At 42.2% G+C, this 17,448-nt stretch overlaps 1 protein-coding gene across 1 annotated transcript in view; it reads left to right on the top strand.

Annotated features, from left to right (window-relative positions):
* SERPINF1 (serpin family F member 1) overlaps nt 1–17,448 on the top strand; it is a 58,168-nt gene that overhangs the window by 25,732 nt on the left and 14,988 nt on the right. Inside the window, exons 2-3 of the mRNA XM_072138116.1 lie at nt 12,135–12,217; nt 16,995–17,175. Of these exons, the coding sequence (XP_071994217.1) occupies nt 12,143–12,217; nt 16,995–17,175 (256 nt within the window). The 5' untranslated portion in view covers nt 12,135–12,142. The remainder of the gene's footprint in view (nt 1–12,134; nt 12,218–16,994; nt 17,176–17,448) is intronic.

Here is a 17,448-nt window from a genome sequence, read left to right as displayed (position 1 = left end):
CGGCATGTAAACGGGATGTGATGCACAGCGCAAGGAGACTGTTGTTTGATGATGACTTCCCAGCATGAATTGGGTTTTTATTTAACCAGCCTATTCTGAAGAGACGCACAGATTGTGCCGCGCACTCGCAAATCTCCGCGCCTGCTGTTAGACACACACAGATAGGTTGTCAGTAAGGCCCTGAGGAATTCCACAAGATTGCATATATTAAATGTTTTATTTGTCTTGTAACATTTACTATTTCCTGGCCGAAAACTTTATAACTGAGAATAATTCTTCCTTATTGAATGCCTTAATGTGTCTAGATATTTCGGAATCTAAAAGGATTGAGCCGCACAAGTCTTGCGGGATCCAGTGGCGTAACTGGAAGCTCATGGGCCTCAAGTCCCCTGACTATAATGTATGGTTTATATACTAGTCTTCTCATATGGGAAAGTGCATCAATATATCGGAAAGGGAAAATATTCCTCTGGTAATTACTTTTTCCGGAGGCTGACATGTCATATTCCCCATTAAAGGGGATGTCTGGCACCTGACAGTTACGGATCACCTATGAGCAGGATGTGTCATCCTAATCAGATCAAAGGGAGGACCATGAAATGATCATATGTCCCGTACAGTCTTTATCACAAGATCCTATAGAGGGGACTGCTCCTTCCACTGTGTAGTGGCAATACTGGGGAATTGCACATCAACCGGAAAGGAAGGGGGAGCTACAAATAATTATGTGTCAATTTGTATAAATGCTTTAGTTTTCATCTTCTGACCCCTATATATATGAGGGCAACCCGTGTAGGGTCTAAGTGTCAGTACTGATCTGATATTGATTACTGGTCCTGATGGAAGGCCATTATTGTCCGCAATCTCAAGATGGATAGGCAACCCTTTTAATAAGAAGCTAAAGTTATTTATTACATTTTCTATTACATTTTACCTGGCTCTATGCTCACAAACCAAGAAGTGTGTAATTCTTATTTTATAAAATACCATCACTTTATGATCAGTTGAAGGTCTGATCTCTGGAACTTCAATGGTCCTGACAAAAGTAAAAAAGTAAAATCTGCCACATATGAGCAGTGCTTCTAAACCAAGCACACTTCTATGGCTTGTGCCTCCTGAAACAGGATCGATTTTATTTTTGCTTCTATTGCTAAGGGGCTCCTGACTATGTCAAAGTAGAACCTTCCTTCTTTTCCGTCTGCTAATTACGCCTCCATTCAATGTTTCTGCCCGTCCCCTCCCTCTGAAAGAAAATGCAGAATAGAGGCGTGAATAGACGGAGCCAGAGTCCTGGGATGTTGACAGGAACCCCTGAGGCTCATTTGCATAATTTCAAAAGATGCTTTCTCCAAAAAATAAGCAAGTAGAAGCAAAAAGAAGAACAGATCTTGTTTCAGAAGGTACACACCAGTATGTATGTATTCTTGGATTAGAAGTACTCCACCCATGTGGTAAATTTCCTTTAAAGGAAATTTGGAATATACTGCACCTCCTGCTCTGTATTTTGTTCCTTGGCAGGGGGCATGGGATCCCTTGTAACTAGTAGGGCTAACACAACAATTTCTCCATGGCTGGATGCTCTGCAGCTCTGATCCATAGGGAGGCTGATATCCAGCAGTTGTACATTGTATTACACAAGTGTCACCATAGCTCTGTCTATTCTGATAGGCTGCTTGTTATCAGCACAAGACCAGTATACAGTGCATAGAAAAATGAATTATACTACAGCAAGGATGAGATGATTAAAAACTACACGTGTCATGACAGTGAGTGATGGATGGATGCTTGGCGTTTCGTATACGGTGGATATGTATGATAAAATACACAGCCATTCCTTTCGATTCAACCAAATTCGTGGTCAGGAGTCTCTGTTTTCAGTGATTTCCCCCTAGAATTAATTTTAATGCAGTGACTTCAGTTTTCATTATTAATTTATGTGCCTAGATTCCTTAAGATAATTAAAATTGATTTTAATGCAAAAAAAAAGAATTATAATAAAGTTTGTTAACTCTTTTTATGACTAGTAAAGTACAAAAGAGGAACTTCTAGATTATATTGTGCTGATTTTTATAGATGCAATAACTTAAATTTAAATACTTTTTCCCAAAGGGGAATTGTATGACTTTTGAAAAATTAGAACACAATTTTAGACAGATGAATAGTTAACATCAGCATGTTATAGAGCAGGAGGAGCTGAGGAGATTGTACATAGTGTCCTATCTACAGGCAGCATATTATAGAGCAGGAGGAGCTAAGGACATTGTACATAGTGTCCTATCTGTAGGCAGCATGTTATAGAGCAGGAGGAGCTGAGGAGATTGTACATAGTGTCCTATCTACAGGCAGCATATTATAGAGCAGGAGGAGCTGAGGAGATTGTACATAATGTCCTATCTGTAGGCAGCATGTTATAGAGCAGGAGGAGCTGAGGAGATTGTACATAGTGTCCTATCTACAGGCAACATATTATAGAGCAGGAGGAGCTAAGGACATTGTACATAGTGTCCTATCTGTAGGCAGCATGTTATAGAGCAGGAGGATCTGAGGACATTGTACATAGAGTCCTATCCATAGGCAGCATGTTATAGAGCAGGAAGAGCTGAGGAGATTGTATATAGTATCCTCTCTGTAGGCTGCATGTTATAGAGCAGGAGGAGCTGAGGGAACTCTGTTGGACCTGAAGCGACACATGTAGGATATTGGGCACACGATCTTAGTGAATCGCGGCACAGTGCATTATAGTCGGACAATGCACTTTCAGTGAACTCTGACGGATGGGTAAGTAAATGTGCTGAAGTGTCCTATCTGCAGACCGCATGTTATTGAGCAGGGGGAGTTGAGCAGATTGTACATAGTGTCCTATCTACATGTATCAGGTTATAAAGCAGGAGGAGCTGAACATATTGTATATATTATCCTATATTCAGGCAGCATAGAGCAGGAGGAGCTGAGCAGATGGTACATAGTGCCCTATCCCCAGGCAACATGTTATAGAGCAGGAGGAGCTGCACATATAGAGCAGAAGATTGCACATAGTCCAAGCTGCAGGCAGCATGTTATAGAGGAGAAGATATGCAAATTGTACATCGTGCCCTATCTGCAGACAAGAGAAGCTCAACAGATTGGACAGGTAACAGGTTCCATAGCAGAAATGACTCTTTCTACTTGTAGTGACCACCTGAAAGAGAATCTTTAGGGTAGATGAAATGTTACAAGGTTTGGAGCGCAAAGGCGTTTTAGTGCTGTTACATTGTAATACTAGGAGGCCATATTTCGCTGAATGATCAATGACTACAGCTGAAAAAGGGACCATTTTGACTTCAGGAAATAATATTGGCAGAGGAATACTATACTACCTCTGTGTACCTTGTTCCTCTGCACATATTTCTCAGAAATATGTTGGTGCAATTAATCTACTTTGCTTTGGGAAATTGCAGGAGACAGTGATGTGTAATTCCTGGCTGTGGAGCCTTTGGATGTCAGACACATGATAAACAGAAATATGTTGATTTCACACGGATGAAGCCGACCATGAAGGAGATCCGTGGGTCACTGCCGTTCTCACTTCCCTGGAGACAACAAATGTCCTGTAGAATTAGCACAGAAGTCAAGATCTTACACATACTGTTTAGAGCATTTTGTACTAATGGGACGATCCCTCCCGTCCACATGTTTCTTTATACAATTTTTGCATCTAAGGTTAGAAATGATAAATGACTGACATCTGCTCTTTAAATGTGCCTTAATGAAAGAAAATTGAGGCTGATCGGAATACTACGATGTCTGTTGTTGTGAGGTTCTAGAACTATATACACACGCGGCTCCTGTAGTCACAGTTCGGCATTCGGCATTGCTGTTTTGTGGGGAATCAGGGACTCCTTGCTTCATACATCACTATGCAGCTTGAAGTCCCATTCGCAGCACTGTGGTTAGTCTGTGAAATATGGTGTTTGCTTCAAAGGGGATGGGACCAGGAGGGAATATCCGAGACAATCTCCCTGCTGCCCGTAACGTGGGGCAGAGGTAAAAAAATCACGACTGTCCCAGCAAATCCGGGATGGTTGGGAGCTATGCTTAGCCTCTACTTTCCACTGTATTTTGCTAGACCCATCCAAAGAGATCAATCTCTGTGTGACCACCCATCTTGATTTTCACTGAAATCACAACATGAAAAGGATGGAAGACTTCTTTTATCAGAACGCTAAATGTGGTGCATGGCATTCTAGACACATTTATGGGCCACATTAAGAAACATTTCTTTAGCTCTCAGAACTACATCTGAAATATGAGAGTCTTATCTTTGATATGACACCCAAACCATGTTTCTAGGTGCTATAAACCCCAAGAAAGCAGTGTATGAAGTTACATACCCCTGCAAGCGAAATATGACTCATCTCTGCTCATTTTTACTTGACTGTGGAGATTTTTTTATAGGTCAACATGTGAAATTTAACATAAAAGAGGAAATTCTATAAAGAATGTATCATACCCTTGCTAGAGGATGTAGTAAAAGTATGAATAAATCTTTCTACCATAACACCTCGCTGAAGTCACGCAGGCAAATATCAAATACAGCAGACAGTGTCAGCATGTACCCCTTTACCTGGGTTCACACTTGCTTTTTTAGTAACATTGTAGCAAGAAGAGTTCAGTCTGCAGAACTTCTCTTCATTTTAGTCAAAGCAATCTCATGTAAGAAGCTGAAGAAGCTCGGTTTTACCAGACAGGGGTGAGAGTCTGTTCTGCGGCTGCCTCCAGTGGTTTCTACATTCCTGCATAAATGTGACCTATCTGTGACTCCATCTGATCACTCAAAATGTCTTTTCTTGTCAGTTTTTCTGAAATGTGTGAGAATTTACCTCTGAGTCATCAGAAAATGCGCTTGGGAAAAGAGCTCAAGATTTTTTTTTACATAATTTTAGCCTGTGAATAGAAACCACCAACCCCAGTGTAGACAGATAATTACCACCCAACAACACTCCGAATATACTCAGGTTCACCCCTGGACTGTGACTACAGAACTTCCATACAGCACTATTGCAAATATAGCCAAGCAGCACCCAGTAGTGGATTATAATATAGGCGGTTTGGGTGGTAGCCCAGGGCCCAAGCCTTCTAGGGGGCCCAACCACCAAATTTTATACTGAGAAGGACCATGAAATCCTTGTACATATGTTAATGCTCTAAACACACATGTAGATGAGAGCCATTTCAGGACCTTTGAAGGTCCTCCAAAGGTCCTGAAACCGCAGAATGAAATCAGGTACCATAATACCATATGTAGGAAGTGATTCCAGACTTGCAGGGGCCATGACATTCATACAGCCCAGAGCCCATGGCAGTCTTAACCCCCCCTTGGTCCACAGGTACCAGAAATACATCCAAACTTTTATAAAGTGATCTATACACTGAAGCACTATCCCAACTACCCTACAGATTTAGCGTCTTTCATTGATATGTGGTCCTTTTGCATGCCTTTGATGTACATAGTTAAAAGAATCTTTCAAATACATCCAGATAAACCAGGGGCACTCATAGATCCATGCACTGTGACTGTGATAATCTTATATTTGTTATCCATGGTCATGAACTTTTAAAATAATGGGGCAAATTTACTTACCCGGTCCATTCGCGTTCCAGCGGCGGCTTCTCCGCTCTGGATTCGGGTCCGGCCGGGATTTAATAAGGTAGTTCTTCCGCCGTCCACCAGGTGGCGCTGCTGCGCTGAAAGTAAACTCATCGCGCCGGAATGCACCGAGCTGGACCAGGTGAAGGTAAGCGGTCCTTATGCGACACATTTTCGGTTTTTAAATGCGGCGGTTTTTCCGAATACGTCGGGTTTTCGTTCGGCCACGCCCCCCGATTTCCGTCGCGCGCATGCCAGCGCCGATGCGCCACAATCCGATCGCGTGCGCCAAAATCCCGGGGCAATTTAAGTACAAGCGGCGCAAAACGGAAATATTCGGGTAACACGTCGGGAAAACGCGAATCGGGCCCTTAATAAATGACCCCCAATGAGTCTGAAGGGCTCCTGGGTGTGTCAGCAGAGCCCCTTCTTCCTGCAGCTTCACAGGCTGTTACATTGTGCAGGCGCACTTTTTCCCTCCCACTCATTATGAAATTCCCAGCAACCATGAGGGTGTGGTGAGGTACTGAGGGAGCAGGGGGAAGGATGAGACAGTGCAGCAGCCTTTGAAGCTACAGCATGGAGTGACTCTGGTAAAGCCCCCAGACCACTTATGACTCATTAGCATAATTTGATTTCCAAAAAGTTGATTTTAGAAGAATATATAAGGAATATATATATAAAGAATATAAGAAGATTACTATCATGATGGATTTTGATGGTAAGTGTTCCTTTAACAAACACCAGCAATATCTGTAATAATGTCCTTCAAAAACCTCTCACACAATCCCTAATGTCCCCGTCTCTCCTGCATAAAACAGCCGATTCCTTCCATAAATGGAAACGTTATCCTTCTTATCCCTCAGAATGTTTTCCACTCTTTTCTTTTCTGCTTTCACCAATTTTCCATCTTTTTGTTCTAAAACACGAGTGATTCATCATTTGTTAGCGACAAATTACAAAAAAATATTAAAAAAGTATGAGTCAAGGGTTGTACAGAATTGTTTTAACAACACGGTGTCATATATTTCGAACAGAAATTGGATGAGGGTGTGATGCCAGCAGCACTAGCTATTCCATAGGAGTCCGCCAGCTAGTCACTGTAAGAGATGGAGCGGCAGATGGGCGTCTCAGCATGCCCATACATGACAGAGATGTTGGACATGTGCAATCACTTAGTTTTTTACTTTTGATGATTTAGATACATTTAGAAACTTCATGATCAAAAATAACATTAAAATCACTGTTTCCATATTTTGTTAATTTAGCTCTAAATATGAAGCATAAAAATACTGAATCATTAGAAGGTGCTTTGTTTTTTGTTTTTCTTTATTGTGGTACATTGCAATACATGCCATGTGAAGGAGTATTAAAAGTAATAATAATAAATTACGTGTTTCAAACCATGTCTGTTTTTTAATCATAGTATAAATTTCTGCTGTGATTAAAGGACATCTACCACCAGGATGAAGGTAAACCAAGCACAATGACATTCTGGTGTGAGCCCCCTCTGGTAGGATCTGCTCTGCTTTAAGCTTCTTTGCCCCATGTTTTTAAGAAAAAAAGGCTTTCAAATACTGCAAATGACCTGAGGGGTTACAGCTTCCATTAACACCTATGGAGCCTGGAGCCCCCCTGGCTCATTTGCATAATTCTAAAAGCACTTTAAAAAAAAAAAAAAAACAGGACATAAGAAGCTAAGAAGAGCAGATCCTGTCAGAGGGGGCACACACTAGTATATCAATGTGCGTGGTATACAATCCTTCATCCTGGTGGTAGATAAGCTTTTAGGACCATAGATGGGTCAATATGAACAAGCTTGTATTTTATTTTTACACATAATTCCATATTTTGAAATCTGTGGAATAAACTTAGGTCATGTGATCACTATTTGTTGCCATATGCTGGAGCCATTCCTCTCCGCCAGTAAACCCAACGCCCAACCCAGCTGCTCTCCATACTATTGGATTTTTTTGTGCTTGTATGTCCAGGGTTTTTCCCTTCCTTCTCCAACACACGTATTTTACTAGTACCTGAAGCTGTCAGTCATTGATAGAACCACCCACTGGACTCTTAGAAAAATCAATAAATACATATATGTTTATATCACTCTATTCAGCTGCAAAGTCCCACAGAAGTGTGTCACAAGCCCTATGTTAAAGGAAACCTAGCACCGTAGAGGTAACTATTAAGGTAGATCCGGTGGTAGGTGCATCTAACGTTTGTAAGGAAAGGCCTCATGAGCCTCTTTAGAAAATTTGCATATTTCCCAGATTAAAGATTATAAAAGATAGAGTGGAGTAAAGGACAGTGGCGTAACTAGAAGCAGATGGGCCCCAGTGCAAAGTCTGTGCCAGGGCCTCCGACTATAATGTACGGTTTATAGCAGTGATGGTGAACCTTTTAGAGACTGAGTGCCCAAACTACAACCAAGACGCACTTATTTATCGCAAAGTGCCAACACAGAAATTTAATGTGTGATTTATACTCCCTGCTCTGTCACCGCTTTCATTCGTACCAGCACCCTGAGGACACCAATAAAGCAGAAAATAGAAGAAATTTGGATGATCATTGTAGCTTCCCTCCAGGGTCCATTAACAGGAAGAATTGTCAGTGCCGGAGCAGGAGCTACAATGATGATCCAGATCTGTCCACACCTTCCCACTCCTCCAGTAGTCCCAGGGAGAGCTGTCACTTTAAAATAACTCTGTGCACAGCAAGTCCTGGGCTGTCTGGGGCTGCAGGAAGATACCTGGAGTTATCTCTGGTGATGGCCTGAGTGCCCACAGAAAGGGCTCTGAGTGCCACCTCTGGCACCCGTGCCATAGGTTAGCCACCACTGGTTTATAGTAATAGTCTTCTCATATGGAAAAGTGAGACCTTATGGGCCCCCTAAACCTCTTGGGCCCCGCTGCGACCACAACCTCTGAACCCTCTTAAGTTACGCCCTGATGAGTATCCTTACAAACGTTAGATGCACCTACCACCGGATCTACCTCGATAGGTAGATCTGTGGTGGTAGGTTTCCTTTAAAGGTGCACCTCAATAAAAGTTGGCGAACTCTGTCTCATGATTCATGGAGAACGTGTGCCATAAATTCTGAATCTGGAGCACCCTGCATTATATGCAAGCAAACTGCATTTTGTGCACTTTGCACTACTCATAGTAAATGTCCCCCACTATGTTCAACATAACAGATTTCCTTAAATGTTTCACAGCCAGTAGTCGCCACTAGGGAATTCCTACGGAACACCATATCAGCTGTATGAATGAGTGAGTGTACACTGTGCTCCCTCTAGTGTTTTATTCTGTAATTGTGTCTGTGCTATGGTGGTCCCCTCGAAATGTGGCCAACTGTTCCTCAGCATTCCCACGAGTCCTGGATTCTTTGATGTAACCAGCACTTATTCTATTTGATAAAATAGAATAGTTTCCCTATATCCCTAAATTACCCACAATACAGCGTTGTCTACATTCATGTCATGGTGCTAATTTACTCCAATGGAAACTTTTATTCTCATCATTATAAATGTCTCTCCAATTTATTTTCCGCTCACAAAGCAGAAGCCTGACATCTGACGGCTTCACAGGCTTGCAGATAAATAAAATAACAATATTGATCAGATCCATTATTTAGCAGATCCCACACAACTATTACATCTGTTAGGCACTGTCCGTGGAGCCTTTGTATTCTCATATCCAATACTGTGTAGATTTCATTTTTAATCTGTTTGTGCTGTTGTTCTCTGGCTGTTTACTCATTTCCAGCAGGAAAACACCGGATCGATACATCTTTCTTATCGCCTCTGTAAAGCTGGCAGCAGTTCACACTAATTCACCTGATATCACATTACCAATGTATAACATTTGGACAGCGGAAAGTGTTCTAGACCTGGGGAGCGACCTTTGAAATTCTTTTAAGGGTATTTTATATACAAGCAGTCCTGGGTTACAAACAAGATAGGGTTCATAGGTTTGTTCTTAAGTTGAATTTGTATGCAAGTCGAAACTGTATATTTTACAATTGTAGTTCCAGACAATTTTTTTTTTTGCCCCAGTGACAATTGGAGTTTCAAATTTTTTTGCTGTAATGAGACCAAGGATTATCAATAAAGCTTCATTACAGACACCTTACAGCTGATCATTGCAGCCTGGGACTATAGTAACATGCGGAGAGCTTCACCAGAGGTCACAGTGGGCAGAGGGGTCCGTCTGTAACTAGGGGTCGTCTATAAGTCGGGTGTCCTTAAGCAGGGGACTGCCTGTATATGTAATTATTGAACCAATTATTGGGAATGAGAATTCCTAGAAAAGTCTGTTCTCAAAAGAAATTGTAAGGGGCACATCTACGAAGGGCCGTGCGCCAGTTTTCTGTTGGGCTTCTTTTTAGTCGAAACTGCTTGCACAGGTATGTAAAAAGTGCCTGCGCCACATTTGAGTCGCATGCGACCCTTTTGTGGCGCAGTTGCACTGGATGCAACACAAATTAGGAGGCGTTCCGGTGCTCAGTCGGACTGTGCGACAGATTTAACATGCAAAGTCCAACAGAATTGTGTTGCACACCCTATGTTAAAGGTGCACCAAAAAAAAGTGGTGCACTCTGTCGGAGCTGTGCAGGGGGCACCAGATTCATGAAGAACGGGCGCCACAAATCCTGAATCTGGCGCCCTCTGCACACTCCAATAGAAATGCATCCAGCATGCTTGGGGATCAATTCTCACAAGGCTTTATTCTTTAAAAGCATATCTTGGTAACAATATTAACAAATCTTGACAGTGGTGTAGACTTGACAGCCAAACGTGGACACAGGTCCACCGACCTACTCGTTTCGCTTGAACAGCTTAGTCATGGTCTGATGGTTTTTTTCACACACCCCATGACTTCAAGTCAATTTGATTCCAATCATGTTTGGTTGAAATATAAAGAGAACCTGTCATCAGCAAGAGGCCTAATAAAAAAACTACCGGTATATTGTCAAGCAGTGTAACACCTTTTTAGTTTTTGTTTCTTTCATGGTCCAGTGTGGTGGCATCAACCTGAAAATCAACTTTGAAGTGAGATGTAAATTGGTTGTACAAAGTCAAGGAAGCGGAGAGTTTAACATTAAAGTCAAGGTGGGGAGCTCTGAATCCCTAAACCTCTGTCATAGAAATCACAGAGATCTGGTTAGTGATGTCTCTGGATGTAGGACCATCAATTACAGTGAAGGGCGCTTCTGAGGAAGAGAGCTTGACTTCAGTGTTAACCTCTCGGCCTCCTTGACTATATACAACCAATTTACATCTCACTTAAAAGTTGATTTTCTGGATGATGCGCTGGGCCATGAAAGAAACATGATATGGTAGGTGTTCATCTGCTTGACGACATACTGGTAGTGGTTTATTCGGCCAATTTCTGATGACAGGTTCCCTTTTAGGTCATGAAAGTTTCCCACACAACTTGCATGTTAGAATTTTCTTGGATCGGATTAACGGATTACAAAAAACATCTGATGTGAGGTCCGGCCACATCTTTTGTAAATTTTTTCTTAATTCTTTTTATTATACAAAATATGCATTACAAAAATGTTCATAATCACTTATACAATTTTTAAATAAATAACAATACAGAAAGGAGTATATCACATAATACCCAAAACTAATAACTTTGCTTGATGTACAACCCCCACCCCCAGAAGAAAAAAAACAAAACAGAACTCTTTCCCTCCCCATGCCTCAACTCCAGCTAACCAAATTTTGCCTGATTAACCCAGTAACCTTTTTTTTTCCGGTGAGAAAACTCCAGCCATTTGGACCATAACTTAAAATAAACTTGTTTTGAATGGGGGCCCATTCCTCTATTTTCAAAGCCTTCAGTCAGAACTGTCTTGTTGGTTATTCGTTTCCAGAAAATGAGTGAGGGCGGATCCGGGGAGGACCACTTCTTTGTGATACAAAACCTATTATGGAATAAAAAATTTTTGCCTACATATTTCCCCTAATCCAGAGAATCAACCCCTTGCCAGATACCCAACACACAGACCATGAATTTCAAAGGGATTTGAATATCACAGCACCTCTTAATTACCTTGATGACTTCTTCCCAGAAATTTTTAATAAACGGGCAAAACCAAAAGATATGCACATCATCAGCTTCCTCCCTACCACATCTTTTACAACAAATAGTTGGTCCGGTCACATCTTGATGACAGACTGCACAAACCTTAAACTTTGTCCTGCTCCTAGTTTAGCAGTTCGTATCATACACAGGGCTAGTGCCGAAACTATGTTTGTATGAATGGAAAGATCTGCTAATATCCAGCAGTAACATACATATATGCACCTACTGGACTCTGGAGCACAGGAGATGCTCTGATCTACGTGAGTAACGTGTCATAGACTATTGTGATAGTACAAATAAAATGATCACCCTTCTATCCTTTCCTACACTGTGATGAAATATTATGATTAATATTACACATTCACAACCCTTTTTCCACATTTTCATTCTGTTTCGATGTCTTCAACAGGTCTCACCATGAAGAATTACTTAGTCTTTCTTCTTGCATCATCTATTTTCTCCTTCACCAGCTCTCAAGATGCTGCAGAGGAGGTGAGAAAGACACATGTTTACAACCAATAAATATTGTGTGTGTCAGTGTAGTAAACAAAAACAGACCGCAGCGAATGTGTAAGCAAAGCACTGACTCAATCCCGTGGAATAGGAGGGGCTTATTATGCGGGGTGTAAAAAATATAGCCTAATGTTGTTATATGGTATAAAATGTGTTCATGCGTTTTCATTTCACAAAATCTTTAGTGCAAAATGAAGCGTTTGATAGACAGGTTTCATCTCTCCGCATATATAAATAGTGGTGCACTATACAGGGATATGTCCTTCTAGAGGATTCAGATTGATATCAATTACTTGGTAAAACTGAATCTGAAAAGGACTTGGGGGTATTGGTAAACTTAATTTTAGTGACCAGAGCCAGGCGGCTGCTGGTCAAGCAAATACAATTATGGGATGTATCAAGAGAGGAATAGATTCTCATGATAAAGACATAGTTTTGCCCTTATACAAATCACTGGTCAGACCACATATGGAATATTGGGGCAGATTTACTTACCCGGTCCAGTCGCGATCCAGCGGCGGGTTCTCCAACGCTGATTCGGGTCCGGCCGGGATTCACTAAGGTCCGTGCGCCCGATGTCCACTAGGTGTCGCTGCTGCGTCGAGGTCCGCTGGAGTTCACCTTCTATTTCTTGGTGCAGGTAAGTGCGTGTCAAGCAACACTTTTTTTTTTTTAATTCTGCGTTTTTTCCAAATCCATCGGGTTCTCCGATGGCCAGGCGCCCCGATTTCCGTCGCATTCAACCCGGTGCGATTGTGCCTAAATCCGATCGCGTGTGCCAAAATCTCGGTGGAAATCGGCGGCATACCCAACGGAATCGCGTGATTCGGATCCTCAGTAAATGAGTCCCATTGTGTGCAGTTTTGGGCACCAGTGTATAAAGAGGACATAGTGGAAGATTATTAGGGGGATGGGGGGGGCTAGAATACAATGACAGATTACTATACCTGGGGTTTTCCAGTTTAGACGACTGAGGGGAGACCTCATTACAATGCACAAATAGCTACATGGACAGTACAAGGATCTCTCCAAAGATGTTGCTATACCTAGGCCTGTGACCAGGACAAGGGGGCATCCTCTACGACTAGAGGAGAGGGGATTATGCCATCAACATAGACAAAGGTTCTTTACTGGAAGTATAATCTTATAGACTGAACTATGGACATGTGTCTTTTTCCAAGCTATGATAATATGGTAAGATACTATGATCTGAAGGGAATCATATTGCCCATTACAACTGAGTAATGGAATTATGTAAAATGTCAATGTATCAAGAGTTTTTAATCTTTTTGGAGTGTTTGAGATAAATAAGACTCTGTGCACATCAGCAAAGTAACTCAATAGCAGATTCCTTTCTCATTAAACCCACTGTAGTCAATGGGATCCGTTCACTGGACATCGTTGGTATCTGCCATTGCCAGCTATTGTTATTGCTCTGTGTGTCTGATGGACCCCAATAAGGGAATATAAATGTGAACAGAACCTGAAAAACATGCTACATGAAACTGTACTTACTCTTACATATAAAGTAGTTAATCTTTTTCTTGTTACGTGTATGGGTACCCTAAGAATGTGAGGATTCACCTACATGTTCTTATTGGAAAGAAAATCTTAATGGAACGGACCCAAAATTATTATTAGTATTATGGTTTCAGAAAGTGTGCATCAAAGCTCAGCCAAGCATGCATGTGTTTTAAATTGAGAGAGGGGAATAAGCTGCTGCCAGACTCGTCTTACTCCATGTCTATCTGTCGTTGAAACCTCTAATTCATGATCATTTTCCATTACATTATAAAAGTCAGAACTCCCTTATACACATTATAAATTGAACACCCCGACTCGCCATATTTACTTTAATCTCCAAGGGAAAATCTCAATGAGGTCAGACGTGGTCTAAATGTATCCTACCTCAAGGAGAAGGCTAATGGATCTGCTAAGAGGCTGGAGCCTCTTAGTAGATCCAGGACGCCAGGGAGAATATTAAAGGACATCTACCACCAGGATGAAAGACTGTATACAAATGTGCCTTAGGGGCACCATGCTCCATTAACACCTACGGAGCCTGGAGCCCCTGAGGGTCATTTGCATACAGTCCTTCATCCTGGTGGTAGATGTCCTTTAAGACTGATGTTTAAAATTCCAGTCTTAATAAATTCCCCGCTTCCAGTTGTAATGTACAGTACTGTATATATAGTAGGTAATCCATATAAGCAGCCTGGCAGCACAGAGGTTGGCACTATTTCTTAGTACACTGCCGAAAATGTTTTAAATGAAACCATAAAACCCATACACAGAAAATAAATGTTATATGTGATTTTATTTTCCCTCTTTTATTAGCGTTTATGTTTGTGCCCATATGGTAGAGAAATTACATTATACGCTCATCTGGAAAATAGAATGATTCCTGGTACAGTGCTGAGGTGTATACTGGCAATACAAAGAAAGGAAAACTACATTCACATTTTCTAGTGCTGATGGGTGTTGTCACAGACTACAAGGCTCCCTGGCACCTGTCCGCTTGTTATAGGGAGCAGATGTCAGTGAAGAATTTGTTTTTGGGAAGAATTAGCTTATAACACTACACGTTTCTGGTCCCGGCTACATGCAGGCTCACTACATAATGACATGATCTGGCCTGTACAGTCCTGTACTTCATCTACATGAGCGGAGGGACTTGAAGAAGCTCCAATTTTTCTAAATGATCATTTTTATGTGTGTCACTGGCAGGCACTGAGTGTTAGAAAATGGACTTTAATTCCAGAATAAAATCCTAATGTGTCTACCACTGTGTAAGCCATAGATATATTAAGCCTTGGATCCAGTATTAATCATTGATGATTGGTATAATATCATCCAACTTCTTATTGTTAATTATAGTGCCCACAATTAATAACTACAATTATATTACAATGTGTAAGTTACAAAAGGGAAATAGGAGTAAAAGAGGTTGTCCTATTAAAATGTCTTTAGCTATACACAGCTAAGTTTGATCCAGCAAACTCATTGGGGCACATGTACTCACCCGGTCCTGTCGCGATCCCCGATCCGGACTGTCCGACGAGGATGAAGTCCGTCGCGATTCACCAAGATCGTGCGCCCGATATCCTGCATCTGTTGCTTCCCCGCTGAGGTCCGCCAGAGTTCACCTTCTTCCTCCCGGTGTATGTGAGTGCATTGTCTTGCGACACAATTTGAGATGTTAAATCCCGCGCGTTGTCCAAATCTGTTGGATCGTCCGATGGCCCGCCCCCAGGTTTGTGTCGTGTGAAAATCCGATTGCATGCGACAAAAAGCCATACTAAATGCGGCGCACATCGGAAATCGTTGGATATTCCAACGATAGTGCGGTCCGCGGACCCTTAGTAAATGAGCCCCATTGTATGTGTATTAGTTCAAACCCGATTTTATTGAGTTGAACCGACAAGCAGCGTTCAGTTCAGTTGTACTCAGGGCCGGCGCCAGCACCCGGCAAACCCAGGTAAGTGCCAGGGCCCCCAGCTGCTGGGAGGGCCAACTTGTGGCCAAGCCCCCGTCCCAAGCAGCCTGACCATGCTGGTCGCGGTCACAGGTTCCGCTAGTGTCACGTTCACAATGTGACGCTAGCGCACAGGTGGTGACAATCGGCCCGATCGCAAGGTTATGAATGCGATGCTAGTGGAACTTGTGACCGCGGCCTGAAGCGCTGAGAGGCTGCCGGAAGGAGAAGAAAGACGGAGAGGGGGAAGTATTATTCTTTTATTTTTAATGGTCCCATTTACTAGTATTGGGGCTGTTAGTAATGAATGGGACATGAGGATGGGGCTGTATATAATGTGAAATATGACAAGGGGGTGTATTTAATGTATTGGGGGTGTTAGTAATGAATGGGACATGAGGAGGGGGCTGTATACAATGTGAAATATGACGAGGGGGGTGTATTTAATGTATTGGGGGTGATGAGGGGGGCTGCATATAATGTATTGGGGGTGAGGAGGGGGCTGCATAGAATGTATTGGGGGTGAGGCGGGGGCTGCATAGAATGTATTGGGGGTGAGGAGGTGGCTGGGCTGTATATAATGAATCCATGCCGTTACGTAAGTTTACTGCAAAGGGGCCCACTGAGGCTCTGTCGCCCAAGGGCCCACTGAAACCTGGAGCAGGCCCTGGTTGTACTGGTTCCAGGCCTGTTTTTAGACCAGACTTAGTGGTGTGCAATGGTTCTTAGACTAGGCCTAGAAAGCAACTTGTGACCATTTTACATTAATATACAGTCACACCTAATGATAGTAAATGTTATGGCAGGTTGCAAGATCACTTTTTGGAGATCACTTTTTGTTAGTAGCAATGTGCAGTTCTGAAGTCTTATCTTACACCACATGTATGACATCACTTACCTCATTCACATGACGGTGTGCTCACCCACTGATGGCCATAATTGTGGCACATTGTGCGTCCAAATCACAGCCACAATTACGGTCATAGGCATAAGAAGATAACACTTTTGTTGTGGAAGAGCACCTTGAGGTACCTTGGATCTTTATAAAGATCCTTTGTGTGAATATATATGACACCTATCACAGAGAATATCCGTATCCTCACCATTTGTAGCCATACTTCCTCCTTAGTGTTGACATTTTACAGAAACTAAATATCTCCCACCGTGATAAATATTAGATATATCAATGATATATGTTTTACTATGTGCTTCTGTTCATCTACATTACATTGTTTGCATGACCTCACATAGTAATTGTACTTGTGTCTTCTGATTTCATAGGTCCCCACTGTCGTGGAGGAGGAAGAGGATCCGTTCTACAAGACTCCACTGAATAGACTTGCTTCTTCTGCATCCAACTTTGCCTATGATCTTTACCGTGCCCAAGCCCTCAAAAATCCAAACAGCAACATTTTTATGTCACCACTGACTATCGCCACAGCCCTGTCCAGTATCTCCTTGGGTGAGAAGCACGGGCATAACTTGAGGGGGTGCAGAGGTTGCGGTCACACCCGGGCCCAAGAGGTTTAGGGGGCCCTTATGGTGTCACTTTCCCATATGCGGAGACTATTACTATAAACCATACATTATAGTCAGGGCCCTGGTACAGACTTTGCATTGGGGCCCATCAGCTTCTAGTTACGCCACTAGTGAGAAGACGCATGTTTACCTAACTGTGTAAAGCTGAAATACAGAGACGCATGTAGAAGCCAAGTCTAAGTTGTAGTGCACAAAA

This window comes from Engystomops pustulosus, chromosome 2, assembly GCF_040894005.1.
Source record: "Engystomops pustulosus chromosome 2, aEngPut4.maternal, whole genome shotgun sequence".
Lineage (NCBI taxonomy): Eukaryota > Metazoa > Chordata > Amphibia > Anura > Leptodactylidae > Engystomops > Engystomops pustulosus.
This window is presented reverse-complemented; position numbering and strand designations above follow the sequence as displayed.